General features: G+C 41.5%; 1 protein-coding gene across 3 annotated transcripts in view; it reads right to left on the bottom strand.

The window, feature by feature from the left end:
- Positions 1 to 22,500, bottom strand: part of fto (FTO alpha-ketoglutarate dependent dioxygenase) — a 155,053-nt gene that overhangs the window by 80,318 nt on the left and 52,235 nt on the right. For all 3 annotated transcript variants that reach the window (XM_060859334.1, XM_060859333.1, XM_060859335.1), the window contains exon 8: positions 10,897 to 11,021. In XM_060859334.1, coding sequence (XP_060715317.1) covers positions 10,897 to 11,021 — 125 coding nt within the window. The remainder of the gene's footprint in view (positions 1 to 10,896; positions 11,022 to 22,500) is intronic.

Raw genomic sequence — 22,500 nt, forward strand, 5'->3', positions numbered from 1 at the left:
CAGATTTGTAAAAATCTTGATCTGCTTGATCACACTGCAGTTACGTGAACAGCATCCGTGCTAACGTGCGTGCTAACGTGCGTGCTAACATCCGTGCTACCTGTGCTAATCAGACAAGTTTTCTTTTTCTCAGAAGAACATTCCAATTAAGACATAAAAAGACTATACATTTTTAAAAAATCTTATTGTCTTTGTTAGGAGAAAGAAAAGAACAAATATTAGTGTGGGAACCAGTAGTCCTGACACAACAAATCCTTGTTCACACATGTTACGTGAACAGCATCCGTGCTAACATCCATGCTAACATCCGTGCTAACATCCATGCTAACATCCGTGCTAACATCCGTGCTAACATGCGTGCTAACATCCGTGCTAACATGCGTGCCATCATCCGTGCTAACATGCGTGCTAACATCCGTGCTAATCAGACAAGTTTTCTTTTTCTCAGAAGAACATTCCAATTAAGACATAAAAAGACTATACATTTTAAAATGGTCTTATTATCTTATTATTATCTTATTATCTTATTGTCTTTGTTAGGAGATAGAAACAGAAAAAATATTCGTGTGAGAACCAGTAATCCTGACACCGCAAATCCTTGTTCACACGTTACGTGAACGGCATCCGTGCTAACATCCGTGCTAACATCCGTGCTAACATCCGTGCTAACATCCGTGCTAACATCCGTGCTAATCAGACAAGTTTTCTTTTTCTCAGAAGAACATTCCAATTAAGACATAAAAAGACTATACATTTGAAAAAAATCTTATTGTCTTTGTTAGGAGAAAGAACAGAAAAAAGATTTGTGCGAGAACCAGAAGTCCTGACACCGCAAATCCTTGTTCACACATCTTTCCTTCGCCGCTGCCTGCGTGTTCTCGGGTTCGCCTCTTTCGGGAATCCACCGTTTCATTTTTTTTCCCAGAGCGGCAGGCGAGTCTGTCGCTTTGGTTAGAGCTTTCACCAGCTATGTTTCCATATTAAAGCTTCCTGGCAGCTTGTCCTGGCATTCCAGGGCCCTAAAACTTTGCGGCTCTCTTAATTGCTAACGGGCTGAAGACTTACTGCAAGAAGCGTAATTATGAAATAACTGTTTTCATTAAGGCCCAAGAGCAATTAAACTAAAAGTGATTCCTTTCTCCTTAGTTTGCTCTGTCGCTCTCTCACACACACTCTCGCTCTTTCCTTCGCACACTGAGGCCCGTATAGAGTCGGGTATCGGTGTTTTACACGAGTAGGCGATATGCTGAATCACATCCTATGTCGTTTAAGGTTTCCCCACAAAATGGAGAGCAAACATGAAACTGGGGAAAGGGCTTGATGCATCCTGTCATTACGTACCGTGCAACGTCGGTTACAGCAGTGCGCCATGGCGAGAGAGCACATGTACACATGCGGTTTGTACTTGATAGTTTGTTTGAGGGAGCAGACACGCTGACACGCATGTACAGACAAATTGGACGCTTCGTTTCCATTATAATAAGCCTCGGCAAAAAGCTAAACCCAATCAAAGCTAGCTGAATTAGCGTGAGGGAGAAACGCGGTGTAGGTAAAGCGGCGGCTGCAAATCGTGTTCTCTTTGTGATGAAGATTAAAGCCCGGGTTCTCTGTATCAGGATGGTTTACTGCTCAGACGCTCACGTGGACAGCGCCAGGGTGGGACTGCTGTTTGTTTGGTTCGACAAAGACAGACAAATTATACTACAGCTTTTTAAATGTAACCATCACTTTCATGCTAATTATAGCCCTTGCAATGATGAAAGGTAGCGCAAGGCGCGCACACACACACATACACACACACACACACACACACACACACACACACACACACACAGACACAGAGACACAGGCATGCTGCTCCTTTTGATTCATTTGATTCCAAACATGCTATAGCGGGTAGCTATGAGACACTCTGTGTGTGTGTGTGTGTGTGTGTGTGTGTTCTTGTCTCACCAAATGGCAGATGCAGGTGTTTGCCTGTAAGCTTGGTGCCTTAAGGTATCATGAGTCAGTTACACCCAACAAACTCTGTAAACGGTGCAGTCAATGCCAAGTAAAACACACAGCCCGCCCAAAAACCCCACACCATTTTGCCCTGCGTGTGTGCTGTGTGTGCATGTGTGTGTGCATGTGTGTGCACGTGTGTGTGCATGTGTGTGTGCATGTGTGTGTGTGTTACAGACCTTTTTCTTTAACTGCAATGAAAACACAAATGAACACAAGATATGTTCAGCACTGTGTGCAAAGGGCCTTCAGAAAGAGCTTTCTGTAGTGAAGGATTGAAGTGTGTGTGCGTGCATGCGCGTGCGGGTGTGTTTATGTGTGTGTGTGTGTCTGTATGCAACATTTCTAGAAGCATATCCTTTTCTTAATAACCTTTTGTGTATAAATTTGTTAAAAACACAAAATACATCATAAATACAATTACTTGATGGATGGATGGATGGATGGATGGATGGATGGATGAAAAAAAGAATAAATTAATAAATGGATGGCTGTCTATACACCCATCCATCCATCCATCCATCCACCATTCATTCATTCGTTCATTATTTCATTCATTCATTGGATAGATAGATGGATGGACGGATGAATAGACAGATGGTTGGATGTGCATGTTTCCGTTATTGTGTTTTTCGTTCCATGTTGTGGCTATAGCATTTTGTTATAAAGTAGCTGTCACCTGCTCAGCTAAGTCTCCATCCTCAGTCTCCATCCTCCTCCATCCTCCTCTATACTCAATCCTCTATACTCCATCCTCCTCTACACTCTATACTCCATCCTCCTCTACACTCTATACTCCATCCTCCTCTACACTCTATACTCCTACCTCCTCTACACTCTATACTCCTACCTCCTCTACACTCTATCCTCCATCCTCCTCTACACTCTATACTCCATCCTCCTCTACACTCTATACTCCATCCTCCTCTACACTCTATACTCCATCCTCCTCTACACTCTAAACTCCATCCTCCTCTACACTCTAAACTCCATCCTCCTCTACACTCTATACTCCATCCTCCTCTACACTCTATACTCCATCCTCCTCTACACTCTATACTCCTACCTCCTCTACACTCTATACTCCATCCTCCTCTACACTCAATCCTCCATCCTCCTCTACACTCTATACTCCATCCTCCTCTACACTCTATACTCCATCCTCCTCTACACTCTATACTCCATCCTCCTCTACACTCTATACTCCATCCTCCTCTACACTCTATACTCCTACCTCCTCTACACTCTATCCTCCATCCTCCTCTACACTCTATCCTCCATCCTCCTCTACACTCTATCCTCCATCCTCCTCTACACTCTAAACTCCATCCTCCTCTACACTCTATACTCCATCCTCCTCTACACTCTATACTCCATCCTCCTCTACACTCTATACTCCATCCTCCTCTACACTCTATCCTCCATCCTCCTCTACACTCTATCCTCCATCCTCCTCTACACTCTATCCTCCATCCTCCTCTACACTCTATACTCCATTCTCCTCTACACTCTATCCTCCATCCTCCTCTATACTTCATCCTCCTCTACACTCTATACTCCATCCTCCTCTATACTCCATCCTTCTCTACTCTCTATCCTCCATCATCTTCTATCCTCCATCATCTTCTATCCTCCATCATCCTCCATCCTCCACCCTCTTCTCGAGTCTGTTTGTCTTCATTGACCACAGACACGTAGGAGACTTCAAACCTTTTGTCTGCTCTCTTTAGGACTCTGCACACAGGAGACAAAAGCCATGTCACAATACTGACAGCTATGGCCACGCCCCCATTCTCCTTGACAGGATGAGAAGATACGTGCGTGAAACATCTCCCTTGCCTCTGCTAATGATTTGCCGTTCTGTTCTGGTGCACGCATGGTTGACAAAACCAATTCAATCAAGCTGAGTTTGTCCAGAGGCTGAGAACGCGCAGCACATGGACGCACGGAGACGCATCTCTGAGCGTGATGACACCCCACTGGGGTTTTAATTCTCTAGCTTTCCACCCAGGTGAGGTCAGAAGTCATGACACACTGAGAAACAAGAACAAAAGATGCCCGGATGCACAAAGGCAGGGTTGGGGTCAAAGGTCAGGATGGGAGGATGAATAAAATGGGCAGCTGCTGAAGACACAGGGCACATGCTGGAAATGTTGATCTTGAGTTGCTTTATGCTAGAAATTAAATAAAGCAACTCTGAGAAGTTCATAACCTCGTATCTGGGTACAAAGAAAACGCAGAAGACTGTAAATTATACGTAAACAAAAAACATTATACGTTTCCACCAAACTAAAGGCACCAGGATGAGCATGAATCAACCCACAGTCTTCTTCGTGACACGCTGCATTCCTTAACGTAATATTGCGTCTGTATTATTTTAAATAAAATCCATGCTTACATAGTCAACATGAGCAGAATGTCAGTATACTCAGTTATCTTTTCATTCACCAGTGAAACCTTCAACAATTCATCACTTCTTATTAATCTATTATTATTATTTCATGTAAACGAGCTAACGCTAACTACCTAACATAACTGCAAACAAAACTACCTGAATAAAGAGCTTGTACACTTGCTAGGAATTTTATTTTAAAAATAAATTAGGAAAAAAAATGACTAGGAAAAAAATTTTATCTAGGTATTAAGAACACACTAAAAACATTAGCGCACGTTGCCGAATTTTTCGTATTTTCAGCAAGATTCTCAACCGTGTGACTTTTTAAAACTCAAAATTAGCTATGTACGCTAGCTGTGCTATTACATCACGCATTTATATTGTAATCCTGCACCATTAGAGACGGTTTTAAAAATATATTAACAGTCAGAAAGAAAGATGCAAAAGGTTTGAACTATTTCATTGGTTGAAATTAAAAGTTCACTATCCAAGTTGCTTTTATGGTTCTTGCGATTATTCGGCGGTCTTATTTGTTTTTAAAATTTAATCTTTATGTGTTTAATGCTATTCGTAGCAAAAGAAAAAGAAGCATAAATATGTTTTTAAAAAATATTACATATATTATTAAATATAAATATATTGATTATATTTTATAAGATATTTTATCACATTTTATAATATAAAAATATTCTTTATATTTTGTTATATATAAATATGTATGTAATAAAAAATATTTAAAAATATCTTATAAAAATATCTTGAATATTGGTAAATTTCTCTAGAACGTCCTTTAACAGGTTTAATAAACGATTATTTCAATATATGATTATTTGTAGAAACTGTAATTATTTCAAGCTTGAAATAATATCTAAATAATATATTCATTTTAAAATAAAAATTACACGTAGTTTAAAAGTATTTACACGTTTAAAGATGCTAAATAATAATATTCATTTATAATCATTTGAAAAGACAAAATTGCTCATTTAAAAAATATTTTTAAATTATTATTTTTTTTTTCATTCTGCAGTTTTTTAATGTGTTCTGATTATTTATTTATTTTTTATTATTATTATTATTATTATTATTATTATTATTATTATTATTATTATTATTATTATTTTCTAATAAACCGACTGTATACATTAAAATCTAAAATCTGACCAGGTTTTTCCATCAGTTGCACTCAGGAGGTCCAGGGAGTGTTGAACAACCTTAACAGTCTTAACATTAAAATGGATGAGATAATAACAGACGAACAAATGACACGAAGCTAAACAAACATCTAGTCGGAATAAATTACATTTCTTTGTCTTCGTTATTCTGCCTTGAGGGTGTGCAAACTTTTGCACTGCTCTTGCCTGGGTATGGTGTATATATAAATATGGCATATTTGTGTAAGGATATTTGCATGAGCTCAGTGGATGTCCTTGTGCTTTATAAATTAAACATCATATTAATATGTAGAGACTTGTGTCAAATGAGGCACGGACAAAAGTGCAGAATCTGTTTCCTCCTGCGATCTGACAAGGAGTGTGTGTGTGTGTGTGTGTGTGTTAACCTCAGCAGCACTTGATTTACGCAGTGTTGGCTCTCCAACTGCTTCCCAGGTCGAAGGTCAATGGCTACCCACTCTCCTGCAGCTCCATTGAGACATGGAGGGCGAAGAGTCAAGCACTAGCCACATTAACGAAGAAGCGCTCACACACACACACACACACACACACACAAGCACAGAGAGAGAGAGAGACAAAGCATCTCTCTCTCTTTGCTTCTCTGTTAATCGTTCACAACTTCATTTGTTTTGCACTTCCACGGAATGTACAAAAGGATGGAAGTATGTGAGAAAGAAAGAGCACGAGAATGATAAAGAGAGAGAGAGAGAGAGAGAGAGAGAGAGAGAGAGAGAGAGGCCAGATGGGCACCTTCACAGGCCATTTATCAAATCCACTGGTGCTCCCCTCCCCTCTCCTAAAGCCCCCATGTAATTCAGTAATCATTTCTATTATCATCTAATGACCTTACAAAGTCTACAGCAGTTAGCGCCGTCCTTACAAACAGCACAGCTGTTCGGAGCACTAGCTCGCCACCCCAACCACACACACACACACACACCAATATACCCTGAAACCCAGAGGTCACGTAAAGGTCAAGCCATACAGAGACATGGCAGCATGAAGGTGTGACGAGCCTGTCTCGTCATGGGGGAAAAAATTCAAAGGAAGCCTTTGCCCAAAGCTATCTCCACAACATCATGTCTGTGCAGGTCTGAGAGGTGTAGGACACGTCATCCATGCATTATCATACTTAACCTCTGGTGAGTTCCTGTGTAAAGCTTTCCGTAGACTCTTTAATCACCTGAACACACACGTGAACATTTACACATACACCATTCTCACCAGACCTCCTGACCTACAATAGAGAGACTTACGGAAGTCTTTATCCGGCGAATACATCGGTACTACGATACTATATAAAACTGTATCTGATCAGCCAATCAGGCTTCGGGAAGCTCGATACAAAAAGATCATACCGATATGATGATATTACACATCAGAATGAAGTTAAACGTGGTCTTCACCAGTAACTGCTGGGAATGTGCTGGGATTTCAGTATAAAGAGTTTCTACAGAAATAATAATCACTAAGTGGCAGATCTGCTGGAACAGCACAGTAAAACTCTTCACTTATCCCATCTTTGGAGCAGGGAGGGTTAAGGACCATGTTCGAGGGCCCAACAGGGGCAGCTTGGCAGTGCTGAAGCTTGAACCCTGATCCTCTAATCAACAACCCAGAACCTGATTCAGCTTTTTGGATACATTTTAGATTTCACATTTTGGAGAATGACTGTAGGGATTTTGGCTCTGAGAGCATTAGTGAGATTAAGCACTGACGTTAGAGATCAAATCTGGAGTGCAGACAGGTCAAAGAGGAGAGGAGAGGAGAGGAGAGGAGAGGAGAGGAGAGGAGAGGAGAGGAGAGGAGAGGAGAGAGAGAAGAGAAGAGAAGAGAAGAGAAGAGAAGAGAAGAGAAGAGAAGAGAAGAGAAGAGAAGAGAAGAGAAGAATAATGGAGAGAAGAATAATGGAAAGAAGAGAAGAAAAGAAAAAAATAGAAGAGAAGAGAAGAGAAGAGAAGAGAAGAGAAGAGAAGAGAAGAGAAGAGAAGAGAAGAGAAGAGAAGAGAAGAATAATGGAGAGAAGAATAATGTAGAGAAGAGAAGAGAAGAGAAGAGAAGAGAAGAGAAGAGAAGAGAAGAGAAGAATAATGGAGAGAAGGGAAGAAAAGAAAAAAATAGAAGAGAAGAATAATGGAGAGAAGAGAAGAGAAGAGAAGAGAAGAGAATTCAATCCATCCAGATAATCTAGGCTTTCTATTGGCAACCTGACGATCATGAATAAAAGTCAAGAGTTAAGTAAAGGAAAATAAGTGTGTGTGTGTGTGTGCATGTGTGTGTGCGCATGTGTGTGTGCGCGTGCGTGTGTGTGTGTGTACACAGACAGCAACATTAGTGAGGGAGTTTAGGGCAATAGATTGGTCACAAGGGTGGTGGAAGTGAAGTCATCGTTCAGCCAAAGTACATATAAAGCAACATAAAGTCCCCTACGGTCACATTTCTTTCTTCTTTCTTTCATCCACACCCCCCCTCTCTCTCTCTCTCTCTCTCTCTCTCTCTCATCCTGAACTCCATACCACTTACAGCACTTGTTTAAGGAGCAACGGTTCTCTTCGGAAAAACTCGGAAAGCCTTAATCAATCAGCCGTGCTGGTGTTTATGAATCCTCTACCTGCAATCCATCATGCCGCCTTTAAAGCGACAAACTTTAACGCCGTTACACAGCGGCACAAAAGAGACCGTAATCAGACAAGCTGAATCCCATGCATACTAAACTCCCTAAAACAATTAGAGCTTTCAGTGGGAAAATAAGTAGCATGAATCAGCAAGCAAGAGCTTTAATAAAGGACGTGCGATGGAGAATTGATGATTAAAGGCGAAAAAAAGAAAAAAGAAAAAAGAAATCTCTTCAAAAACTCTCTGATCTTACATCATCTGTACACCGAGTTGTCATGGAAATATAAGTATATCTTTATGTTGAGGTGTTGATGTTAATTCTCAGCTCTGATTCTGAGTTTGCGCCTTAAAAAAGTTAGCAAACAGGGTTGCCAGATTGGAGGACTGCATCAGAAGAAGAAGAAGAAGAAGAAGAAGAAGAAGAAATTATTTATAAATAATGACTAGAAACTAGTAACTAGTTTGTTTTCTGTCCATGCTGTGAGCGGCCATGTTGGTTTGATGTCACAGGTATGAACTCACGAGTGTTACGGGTCTGAGTTACAAGCGTTTTAAGCAAACAGAGCATTAATGTTGAATAAAAGCAAAAGAAAAACTGAATTTTTTGATTAAAATGAAAAGATTAATAATGTCAACTTATAGTCATTTGGCTACGATGTTCAATGCTAGCTAGCTTTTTATTTTATTTACACTTAACGTAGGCTATCGATCTACATCCACTCCTGATTGGATGTGTAGTGAGTAAAAGCCACAGAAAGCAGGTAACGTTTCCAAGACAAATGATTATGCAAACTGACTATGAAGTGATTTTTGAGTCAGAATAAATGACTCAAATAATGACCACCCCCCCCCGCCGCCGCCGCCGCCGCCCCCCGAACACACACACACGCTGGCTGCTAAAAGCATGTTGGTGTCACCGCGGCGATAACATCAGTTCCATCTTATCAGAGTGTGTTTAACGTCGCGCAGGGCCATGTGCTTCTTTTCCTTTAAATGCTGGCCGTTGACAGGTACCTCACAGAGCTGGGTCTAATGCGGGAGGTACCATTATCACAGCCGAGAGGGGACGACGGGGCGCAGGAAGTGATAGGGAGAGAGGGGGTGAGTTCAAATGTATTAGAACACAGGAGCGTGAGGGACAGGGAACGGTACTATCTAATCTCTCCAACTGCTGAAATAAACGTGTGTGTGTGTGTATGTGTGTGTGTGTGTGTGGACACCGCCTTGACAAATAGACAGACCTGGAATCCAGCTTTCGACGCCTGTATAAAGAATGCGCATCAGCACAACACACACAGACACACACACATACTGTACACACACACACACACACACACACACACACATCAATTGATGACTGATTTAATTGATTCATACTGAGTATTTAAGAATATTAACATATACTAAACATCTCTGTCTGTTTTCATCAAATATACCTACACACCTGAGTGTGCACACACACACACCACACACACACACAGACGTGCGCTGATAGCCCACTGACTTCCTTCCTCAGAGATAAGACTCACTCAGACAGTATCCATTCATCCCGATAACACCTAGTGCAGAAAGACACACACAGATAACAGTGATGTTTACACTCCACAACTTATCTCCAATTTTAGACCACTCAGGAGTCCACCACTCTTGTACACACACACACACACACACACACACACACATCGTATCCTTGAGACATGAGAAGTCAGGTCATAATCAATCCCCATTAAAACATACAGACATCTTTATTTCAGCCTGTGCGTGTGTGTCTGTGCGTGTGTGTGTGTGTTTGTGTGAGTGTTTGTGCATTCATGTGTGTGTGGGCATGTTCGTGTGTGTATGTGTATGTTCGTGTGTGTGTGTGTGTCTATGTAATTAGTATACAATCCTTTTGATGGAATCCGAGCTCAGGATCCCACATACAAATGTATGTGTGTGTGTGTGTTTTTCTGTATGTGTGTGTGTGGCCTGTTTCTGGTTCTAGATCTGGTTCATTTTCTACCAAATGAAGTCTAACATGAATAAAATGCTTAGATTAGCTTTGCTCCTGTGTATTGATGATGACGATAATGATGGATGACCACCATCATCATCTTCCATTTAAAAAAAAATAAAAAATCCCAACCTGAAGTTGACAGAAGTGTGAAAATATAAACAACAGATGTCACAGAGATGCTTGAAATGCGCTGAAGTGGCACCTTATCTGATGAACCTCTAAGGTGCAGGTGCTAATATTCACTTGTTACTGCATGAGTGGAGCGTGTGTACCAGTTTACTACATAAACACTCGGCTAACTAAGTGCAAAAGAAGCTGGTAGCTTGTACAGTATGTTTGCTTTTGGGTAAAAAAAAAAAAAAAAAAAAAAAAAAACTAACTAACTAAAATATAATAAAATAATAGAATCAACAATAAATGAATCCTCAAATCTGATTGGTCAGAATCCTGAAGAACTCTTACTAAAGATAAACAAATGAGAATTTATTACACTTAATTTTATATAACATGTAGCTGTTTAGGTGCCTTAACTATGTAGGCAATTTATTGATTATTAAATAAATAAATAAATAAATAAATAAGCACTAAAAAGTGAAAAAATAAATGTAACTAAAACATAAGCATTAAAAAGTGAATTGTTGTGCAGTGTGTGTGTGTGTGTGTGTGTGCGCGCGCGCGTGTGCGTGCGCGCGCGCGTGTGTGTGTCTTACCTGTCCCTCCAGGTCTGCCTATGCTGCTGTCTGTCACTCAGAGCATTAAGCAGAGTCTCAGCCATCTCCTGTCGATTCTCCTGAACATTGCTCTCATCCTCCACCACCGCCAGCAGCAGCTCAGTCTAATAACACACATATACACACACACACACACACACGTTACAACAAGAAATCACATGTAACCTACAAAACCAGGATCAGCTTTACAGAAAAGTAAAGTGTTTGGCTCAAAGTCAGTTAGAAATGTAAAAACAGCTGAAAATAAGACTAAAAATATTCATCTAAATATTACTAAATCAACATTGTCGATTATTTGGGGGTTTTATCCTGTAAAACCAACTTTAATACAGATGGCACTACACCACAAATATTTAATCTATACCTTTTCTTACTGCATTTTCTTAAGGAAACGTTTTAGCGTCTTTATTCCAAAGTAACCTAATATTTCACACCGTGACCAAATCCAAGGTGAAAACGCAAACAGAAAAAACAAACAAAAAAAAAAAGTCTCACAGCTGCGAATTCACAACCACACACGTGACTGAACACAACAAAAAGTTGCGAAGATTAAAAGCGAAAGTTACGAATGTAACTTTTCTCACGTCGTATAAAATCAATCGTAATGATGGTAATTATCCAAATTTTAAATGCAGTCCAACATTAAATCAATATCATTACAATAATAAAGGTTTTTTTCCCAGTATGTGGACTGTAACAGCTGTTAATTTGAGAAAATTTAGAAAATTGAAAATTGAAAATTGTGAGCGTTGGCTCCGCCCACAACACACAAATCTGCCTTATCGGGAAATGAGCAGTGCAGCAGTCCTAAGAAAGAAGCACTTAGCTTTACGGAGGCTGTTTAAGAAATCAATATACACTCGTTCCCTTAAGGGCAGAGGTCAGATCCATTCTGGACTAAGCGAGCTGCCTGTTAGGAGCAATGGTGAAACCTCAGCAAGTATTTACATTCAATGCTAAATCAAGGAGAAAAGCTAAACTGCCTCGAGTGGGAGGTCAGAGGATGCTAATGGTACATGGTGTGCGATCCTGGAGCTTGCATGCACGCATACACACACACACACACACTTATACCCTGTGGCGCAGGACACTACTGCTGATTTCACACCACAAGCACAGCGCTAATGAATCCTGGAATCTGATTGGTCAGAAGGTGTTGATCAGTTTACTGGAACGGCAGCCCTGACGGTAGCTTCGGCTGCATGTCGATACGGTGAAGTGTTCTACAAGATGATTATTTAGCACAGTTGGAAGGAGTCTCTAGCGTTAGGCCTGAAGCTGTAACGTTAAGTTTCCTGATGTGTCATTAAGTCTGATGTGTCTTTTCTTACTGCATAAAGAAGGAGTGCGTGTGTGCACGTGTGTATGTGTGTGTGTGTGTGAACGCAAATTAAATATGCTGTCATGAGGTAAAAAGAGACTTCCTGTCACATCCATTACACTTATCTCCTTCTTATCTTGGTTTCCATCCCATAATATTCAAAGCTTCTTTTCCTCACTTAACACCAGGACAGGTGATATTTGTGTATGCACATCTTATCATGTGATGGATAGGACAGGACATTCAATAGTGATGACATGTGAACTCTAACCTTAGAATTCTTGAGTGCTGAAGGTGTGTGTGTTTGTGTGTGTGTGTGTGTGTGTGTGTATATGTGTGTGTGTTAGTGTGTGTCCAGGTAAGCACTCTTCTTCTCCCGTCCTTTTTACTCAGAGCCTGGTGATTGGCAGGTGGTGAAACTATGCGAAAGTGCTCTCAGAGTCGGTTCACCTCAGCTTGTCTCACAACACCCACGCTCTTTCTTATCCCTCGTTCATGCGTGAGACGACACTTGGGCATCTCTCTGAAGCAGTACCTGTCAAAGACTTGGCTTAACCCTTTACTAGCCACGCACAAGAGACCTAGCGTGAAGAGCGGCGGGTCGAAAGGTCGCTAGGTGGAGACGGACTCTGCTTAGACTAAACACAGCGATGCCTCGGGTTAAACACATACACAGAGTGAACTCGACTCAACCCGGTATGAAGATCGCCGAATTAAACAAAAGGAGATCTGGAGCGCATCTTTGGTATGTCAAACATATTAAATGTCAAATGAAATACCAAATTTGGGTTGACTGGTTGTTTGGACGGATGGATGATTGGTTGATTGGTTAGAGCTCCTGGTTGAATAAACTCAACTCCACTTGAATAAAACAGCTGTAGAAAATGGATATAATAAAAAATATCTTTATTCCCTTTTGAGCCTGGTTCCTCTCAAGGTTTCTTCCTTATATCGTCTCAGGTAGTTTTTCCTTGCCACTGTTGCATCAGGCTTTCTCGTAAGAGATAAACAAACATAAACGAACTTAAAATGATCTCTGTAAAATTATTTGAGATTAGTTTCCGTTAAAAGCACTATAGAAATACCGTTGAGTTGAATTCAATTGGATTGGCAACACTTATCACCCAGACAAAAAAAAAAAAAAAGGTAAACAAATTCAGTATTTACTCTCGACAAAGACTTGGCGAAGCAAACGTCACGATTTAAACTGACTTCCTGCTTTACTTTTAATTCTACTCCATTAAACACACTCACACCATTCCTTTTTTCAGCCTCGATCGCTGACATAACGCAGACGCCCCGGCCGACTCCGAGCCAGACTCGGTTGGCGCTTCGGTCTTCCTTATTTCCTTACTTTGAATGAGCTGTTCTACTGTAGTGACACCACGATCCCAGCAGCGGTGAATAGATATAATCGTTAGACGGACGGCTCACAGATCGCTCCGACTCCATCGCAGAAACGTTCAGGAAGTGAGACGCCGGTGCCAGATTTGCTTCCAGCAAGATCAGACCTGTGTGATTGTATATAAGTGTGTAAGCAAGACTCAAGCCATTGGAAATCCTACAATAAATACAGGAAATGTTGGAGACACCTTTTCAGCCTCTGGTAGCATGATACTGTGTAATTGTGTGTGCTTTTTGGGGTGGAAAGGTAGAATGACGTTCACGATATAAACACCATTAAGATGTCAATAACACTTTGCGTACATATGGCTGGTTTACAGGAACGAGTTCGATAATGAGAAGTGCATTTAAGATCGGGTTGTTTGCGTGTGTATGAGTGTGTGTCCTGTGACCCCCCCCTAACACACACACACAGTGATTGAGTGCTTGCCCTTTCAGCCAAATTGACCTCATGAGCACTCTGAGAGCCATCAATCCCCGCACGCCCCCAACACCAACGTGCCACAGAAGGGATTATATGAAGTGTAAAACATTAGAAAAATGTGTCTGCAACATCACAGCAGCATGTTTGAAGAGGAGAGAAGGCTGAGACAATGGAGGCGAGCGTTTGAAAGTATTGTGTGAGTCGGGTTAAGGCCCCTCCAAGGTTTTTTCGACAGCTGTTCATATGCTTTCCCTTGTGCTAAATGAGGCAGAAACTAAAATCGCTGTTGTCTTCTTGTTGCCTTTTTTTTTTCTTTTTAAATTCCTGGCTGGGAAAAAAAAAAAATAAACGGCGGGAAGAACAAATAGAGACACTGATCGCACAGGAGATGGGTTTTAGCGGTTTATATGACTAAACCATCTTTCCATCGTAGTCATCAATGTTGTCTACAGATGTTGTTGAAAACGTAAAACACACACACACACACACACACACACACACACACACGCACATGATTTACGAGACATTGTGTCACATTGTGTCACATACAGCACAATCCTTTCTGGTCGTTTTTTCACCAACTTGCATACACACACACACACACACACACACACACACACACACATATACATACATATATAACATTTCCATCTATTCCTGGATCTGGATGATGAATTGAATCCATAGATAAAAATCTTACTGACTTTTGTGCCAGAAAAAGCTCTTTGGCTGCAGGACGAAGGCCAAAATCTTTCCCTTTTTCGTGTTCGGCTGTCCAGCTTGGTTTAGGTTGCCTGAAGTAACGCTTAACCCTGTAAAGAAGTCGCCGGTTATCCAAACCCTCAGGTATTTTCATTATGTTAAAGTTTCTTCTACGGTGGCTGCAAAGCGATATTCAGGAAAAACAAACGTGATAGAATACAGTTAGTGTTGGCCAGCCGCTCAAAGGAAAATTAAACCTGGCTCAGAGCGGATAAGCTCAGGCCTCACCACCGGGAGGTGAGGAGACTGGAGGCCATGCTGCATGGAGTGCTTTTGAGTGTCGTGTTTTGGTGCCTTTCCATCGTGAAGACGTTTTCTTACGTCTTCCTGGGCGATGGCTGCGGCAAGAACGAGTATCGAACAGCAGGAGCTTAGGCGCGTTAGCAAGTCCGCACGGTTCCAACATTCAGGAAACTGTTTCCAATTCAGAGTAAAGCGCTTCATTTTCAAATGAATTCAATTCAATTCTATTTGTTTAGCATTTTTTTAACAATGGACTTTGTCTCAATGCAGGTTAACAGAACATAAACATAATAGAAATGTTTCCTATGAAAAGTTTAATATTATACAAAAGTTCAAGATTAATATTAGACTTCTATTTAAACGCGTTTGTATTCATCCCTAATGAACAAGTCTGAGGTGACCGAGGCGACTGTGACGAGGAAAAACTCCATTAGATGGAAAAAGAATAAACCTTGAGAGGAACCAGACTCAAAAGGGAACCTCATCCTCATTTGATTTGGTACTTCGTGCAAAGTGGCACAGAAAAGTTCTCTGTTCTCAGTTGTTTGGTTTCACCATGAATCCTTTTTGAAAGTGGGATTTCAAATCAAATCCTCTGATTTGACATATCTGAAAACACTAAACTTTCCAGACAATGCAAACTACATGTTTGATTGAGTCATTAAAAAGCTCTCATTGCCTAAAATATTAAATGTTGTGTTCTAAGGTGAGACGGGGATAATGAGGAGGAAACTGGGATAAAAAATAATTAAAGGTGCGGTGCACGATGTTTGAAAAATGCTTCAGAAATCTGAGTCGGGCCGACTAACAAAACAAACGTGTAGCCAATTGACAGAAAGGGGCGTGTCTTGTCAATATGCGGCGGAGAGAGTGTTCAGTGCGCATATGTGACATTAGCATAAAGGGCGTGTCTTGTCAATATGCGGCAGAGAGAGTGTTCAGTGAGCATGTCTGACATTAGCATAAAGGGCGTGTCTTGTCAATATGCGGCAGAGAGAGTGTTCAGTGAGCATGTCTGACATTAGCATAAAGGGCGTGTCTTGTCAATATGCGGCGGAGAGAGTGTTCAGTGCGCATATGTGACATTAGCATAAAGGGCGTGTCTTGTCAATATGCGGCGGAGAGAGTGTTCAGTGAGCATGTGTGACATTAGCATAAAGGGCGTGTCTTGTCAATATGCGGCAGAGAGAGTGTTCAGTGAGCATGTCTGACATTAGCATAAAGGGCGTGTCTTGTCAATATGCGGCGGAGAGAGTGTTCAGTGCGCATATGTGACATTAGCATAAAGGGCGTGTCTTGTCAATATGCGGCAGAGAGAGTGTTCAGTGAGCATGTGTGACATTAGCATAAAGGGCGTGTCTTGTCAATATGCGGCAGAGAGAGTGTTCAGTGCGCATGTGTGACATTAGCATAAAGGGCGTGTCTTGTCAATATGCGGCGGAGAGAGTGTTCAGTGAGCATGTCTGACATTAGCATAAAGGGCGTGTCTTGTCAATATGCGGCGGAGAGAGTGTTCAGTGAGCATGTGTGACATTAGCATAAAGGGCGTGTCTTGTCAATATGCGGCGGAGAGAGTGTTCAGTGCACATGTGTGACATTAGCATAAAGGGCGTGTCTTGTCAATATGCGGCGGAGAGAGTGTTCAGTGAGCATGTGTGACATTAGCATAAAGGGCGTGTCTTGTCAATATGCGGTGGAGAGAGTTCAGTGAGCATGTCTGACATTAGCATAAAGGGCGTGTCTTGTCGATATGCGGCAGAGAGAGTGTTCAGTGAGCATGTGTGACATTAGCATAAAGGGCGTGTCTTGTCAATATGCGGCGGAGAGAGTGTTCAGTGAGCATGTGTGACATTAGCATAAAGGGCGTGTCTTGTCAATATGCGGCAGAGAGAGTGTTCAGTGAGCATGTGTGACATTAGCATAAAGGGCGTGTCTTGTCAATATGCGGCAGACAGAGAGTGTTCAGTATGCATATGTGACATTAGCATAAAGGGCGTGTCTTGTCAATATGCGGCAGAGAGAGAGTGTTCAGTGCGCATATGTGACATTAGCATAAAGGGCGTGTCTTGTCAATATGCGGCAGAGAGAGTGTTCAGTGCGCATGTGTGACATTAGCATAAAGGGCGTGTCTTGTCAATATGCGGTGGAGAGAGTGTTCAGTGCGCATGTGTGACATTAGCATAAAGGGCGTGTCTTGTCAATATGCGGCAGAGAGAGTTCAGTGAGCATGTGTGACATTAGCATAAAGGGCGTGTCTTGTCAATATGCGGCAGAGAGAGAGTGTTCAGTGCGCATATGTGACATTAGCATAAAGGGCGTGTCTTGTCAATATGCGGCAGAGAGAGTGTTCAGTGCGCATGTGTGACATTAGCATAAAGGGCGTGTCTTGTCAATATGCGGCAGAGAGAGTGTTCAGTGCGCATGTGTGACATTAGCATAAAGGGCGTGTCTTGTCAATATGCGGCAGAGAGAGTGTTCAGTGCACATGTGTGACATTAGCATAAAGGGCGTGTCTTGTCAATATGCGGCGGAGAGAGTGTTCAGTGAGCATGTCTGACATTAGCATAAAGGGCGTGTCTTGTCAATATGCGGCAGAGAGAGTTCAGTGAGCATGTCTGACATTAGCATAAAGGGCGTGTCTTGTCAATATGCGGCAGAGAGAGTTCAGTGAGCATGTCTGACATTAGCATAAAGGGCGTGTCTTGTCAATATGCGGCAGAGAGAGTGTTCAGTGAGCATGTCTGACATGTCTTGAAACATTGACATGGTGGATACCTGCCGTTACATAAAACGGAGCTAAACCTTTCACGGTACAACACACAGTACTACAAAAAACACATTTGTATTACCATAGTAATACTCATTGTGTTCATTTATTAATAAAAATATCCCCTCGGCCAACTGCCCCAGCAGGGTCCGCCATAATAGTTGCCTGGGTTGCGTATGTATGTGTGGGGTGGAGCTATCAAAACAGGGGTGACACCCATTTGGTTTAGGGGCGTGTTTGTTTAGGTGATTTCAAATGTCAACATTGGATTTCAATCATCGTACACCGCACCTTTAATCAATAAGCAACAAAGCTGCAAACCTGAAATCACGAGTTATTACTGATATACTACAGTTCTAATCAATATTACTTACGTAACCAGATACAATGCATGTGGATTAAACCATTTGAAACCTACCATACGGACTTTTTCAAAAGTTGTTTAGTTTCAGGTCTGCTTGTTGTCTTGGATTTGTCAGTCTGTTTACCAGCACACTGCTTGTCTTTTGCCGCAGGCATCCTGACCCAGTCAAACCCATGCGCTTTCCTGGTCAGACCAAATTGGCCCTGCGATTCAGACCGCTGGCACACGACTCTAGACTATTTTAAATTCCTGCCTGAATCAAGATATGAATTTACAAACAAAAATACATGATCTCTGTACAATCTTAAATTATACAGACAGAATATAGTCACGGTATTTCTGTTTTCATGGAAAACGAAACTATATGGGTTTAAATTTATGCAAATATTTTGGCGGTTAAGTCATGACCAATTGAAAATAAAAAAATAACTAGATCCAAAAAAAAAATACTAAATTAGGCTTGATGGGGTGTTTGGATAGGTGATGGGGTTAGTGTTTGGAAAGATGCTCAGTTTGTACATAGATTGGGTGTTTTGGTGGTTGGTTGGTTGGGTGGATAGATGGTTGAAAGCTTTCTGTTGGTTGATAGGGTTGGTTGGTTGGGTTGCTGTTTAGTTGGTTGGTAGGTTGGATGACGGGTCGGTGGCTGGTGAGTTTGTTGGTTGGTAGGTTAGATGACTGTTGGGTCTTTGCTTGGTTTGCTGACTGCTTTTTGGTTAGCTGATTGGATGGTTGGTATGGCAGATGGATAGTAGTATTGCTCTTTGGATGACTGGTTGTTAGAGATGGTGATTGGTGTAGTTGCTTATTTAGAGGCGGTTTAGTTGGTTTGTGGGATTGATGATTGGTCAATTTGTTTGGTTAGTGAGTGGTTGGGTAGTGTTGGTGTTTGGTAGGTGGGTGGTAGTGTTGGTGTTCGATTGGTAAGGTTGACGGTCGTCTCTCTTTTGTTCAGAATCCATTGTGATTCCGTTACGAAGATACGAAACCACTTCATAGACAATAGGATTAAATTAAAAATACTAGACTAGAAAAAGCAACCTGTAATTTTAATGAAGTCAAATATCGTTTCCCAAAGAAAGAATCACATAAGTGAAGCCAATATCTGATGTCATTTTAGTGTAAGCATGAGCAAAACTAGCAAGCATTAGAGGTTAAGAACGGTTCTTGCAAGACAGATAGAGAGACAGAATTATCAGCCTGATCTGTAATTCCTGTTGAGCCATCTGTGTTATCTCTAACCAATTATCTCAGAGACCCACAGATGGAAGAACTTCAGTTACACAACCGTCTAACCATCTAAATAAACTGAGGTGACAGACCTCATCGTTTTCTATGTGGTTAAGGCTGATAATGCAGATGATATAATATGTTCAATTGTGTCCTAGGAAAAAAAAACCTCTTCGTCGAAGGCAGAAAAGGTAAGACCACAGTCTACATCATCAAACAAGAAATCCCCAGAAACCATTAATATGGAAACCTCTCTATAGCCAATTACGTTCTCCAGCTACATTCTCCTGCCTTCTGCCTTTCTTCTCTCCATCAATTTCTTCTTCTTTTGAAATTATTCACTTTGTATAGAGATACTTGTAATAAATATCTAACATATCAAGAATTCACTGTATGATTGTGTGTATGTGTGTGTGTGTGTGTGTGTGTGTGTGTGTGTGTGTGTATGCTTCACAGGCTTTCCAGGGGGTTCCAAAAGCATTAAAGTAGCATTGAATATTCATCAGGTCTTCCTCTGATGCAGTAGATATTGTCCACAAATACACCCCCCCACCACCACCACCACCACACACACACACACACACACAATCCCAATGACTAACCAGTCCCTCTGTGTGTGCAGGTACAAAGCTTACAGCTACACCTTACAGCTACACTTTAACTTCCAGTTAAAACACACACACACACACACACACACACACACACACACAGTACTTACAGTGCAGCACAAAAACACTGCTATTGGCGAATCAGGGCGTGAAATTCTCTAAAGGGTTTTAAGTGTTTACCCTGAACACTATCAGGCCTGGCTGAAATTCAGCTTACCCTGTTCAATGCACACTTCAAAGGGAATGGCGAATAACTTTTAGCCACATATTATACTGCACACCACACACACACACACACACACACACACACACACACATCCATTCTGCTTTCTTCTCCTTTCTTTTCTGTCCCATTCTTCTGTATGAGGTGCCCCATAATGTAAAATGCATTATCGGCCCGTATCAGTGCTCTCATTATAACAGAATAATAACACTTCCTTTTTCCCCATTCTTAGAATTAAATGCCTGTTAAACAATCAATTCACACTGCTCAGGAAGGTAGGAGAGAGAGAGAGAGAGAGAGAGAGAGAGAGAGAGAGAGAGAGAGAGAGAGAGAGAGAGAGAGAGAGAGAGAGAGAGAGAGAGAGAGAGAGAGAGAGAGAGAGAGAGAGAGAGAGAGAGAGAGAGAGAGAGAGAGAGAGAGAGAGAGAGAGAGAGAACATCAGTTATCTTTTTCCTCTTAATTAAGTTTAAGATGTATTTTTAAAAAACTACAGTCCTGCTATATTAATGTTACTGTAACAGTAGTTACATTTAAACTAAAGGTTTCAGTATTTTGTTAAATAATGGGAGAGAGAGAGGGAGAGAGGGAAGGAAGGGAGGAAGGAAGGAAGGGAGGAAGGGAGGAAGGGAGGAAGGAAGGAGGGAAGGAAGGAAGGAAGGAAGGAAGGAAGGAGAATGGTTAGGAAGGAAGTATGTTTAGGGAGTACGGAAAGTTATTAAGGGAGAGCAGAAGGAAGGATTGAATGAGTGAATGACCAAATTGATAAATTATGGAAGAAGGATAGGTTAGGAAGGTAGGCAGGAAGAAAGGAAGAAAAGAAGGGAGGTTAGCAAAGGAGGATGGGAAGAAAGATAAGAAGGAAGGAGGAAAGGAAAAAAGGAAGGGAGATTTGGAAAGGAAGGAAGGAAGGAAGGAAGGAAGGAAGGAAGAAAGGAAGAAAGAAAGAAAGAAAGAAAGAAAGAAAGAAAGAAAGAAAGAAAGAAAGGACGGTTAGGAAGGGAGGGAGGAAAGAAGGAAGGAAAGAAGGTGGGAAGGAAGGAACGAAAGAAGGAATTATGGAAGGAAAGGAAAAAAGGAAGGGAGATTTGGAGAGGAAAGAAGGATGGAAGGAAGGAAGGAAGGAAGGAAGGAAGGTGGGAAGGAAGGAATTATGGAAGGAAGGAAGGAAGGAAGGAAGAAGGCAAAAACCTACAGCCTAGCCCCATTATTATTATGTCTTGTGTTTATTCTCTTTCGGTTCACCCCTAGGACTTTACTTACCTGTAATTTCACACACACACACACACACACACACACACACACACACACACACACACACACACACACACACACACACACACACACACACACAAATAAACTATGAAGAAACTATAAAACCGCAGCTTAAGAAAAAGCAGTACATAACTTGTGGAAGAATTCAGAGCACCCCTACGACTATTTACTGAGAGCTGGTAGACGATTGTGAACGACGTGCGTAACAAACTCGTCATAATCGTCCGACGTTGTGTGTAAGTAAAAGCTGTGTATAAAAAATGTGTTTTCATGATGAATATGCACCGCAGAAACGCAACATTCCTAATGTTTTACAAAGCCATCAAATAAGTGAATGGAGATTAATTGCCTCGGTCGACCTTAAAATAATTATATGAACGCCGGAGCACTAAACTCCGATGAAATTGATACACTTTAATAATTAGATCCTTGGCTCTGACCTGCTGAAGTCAATAAAGGTTATTAAGGCCAATTGCTGTCTAAATGCATTAGAGAGGGAGAGAGGCGCTCCACACCAGAGCCGCTATTTCATTGGCAATATGATAATCCCTTCTCTGTTCACCTCGCTCCCACCCCCACCCCCCATGAGCAAAACACACACACACACACACACACACACACACAGCCTCCTCTCAGACACACTAAACCAGATTGGATTCACTTAACCTTTCAGAGGCTTTGATCAAATGAGCTCACACTGCAATAACATTTACATTGACCCTCTCCCTCCTTCTCTGCCTGTTTCTACCCCTGTCTCTTGCTCTGTTCCTCTGTCTGCCAGCCTGCTCTCTCTCTCTCTCTCTCTCTCTCTCTCTCACACACACACACACAAACAGTCACACAGGTAGGTCAATAACCTAATCAGGTATCGATGGCGACCTCTTGAATTGTCTTCTCTTTGCTAAAAGACTGTCCAGTTACTGTCCACACACACACACACACACACACACACACACAAACACACA

This window comes from Tachysurus vachellii, chromosome 23, assembly GCF_030014155.1.
Source record: "Tachysurus vachellii isolate PV-2020 chromosome 23, HZAU_Pvac_v1, whole genome shotgun sequence".
In the NCBI taxonomy this organism is placed as follows: domain Eukaryota; kingdom Metazoa; phylum Chordata; class Actinopteri; order Siluriformes; family Bagridae; genus Tachysurus; species Tachysurus vachellii.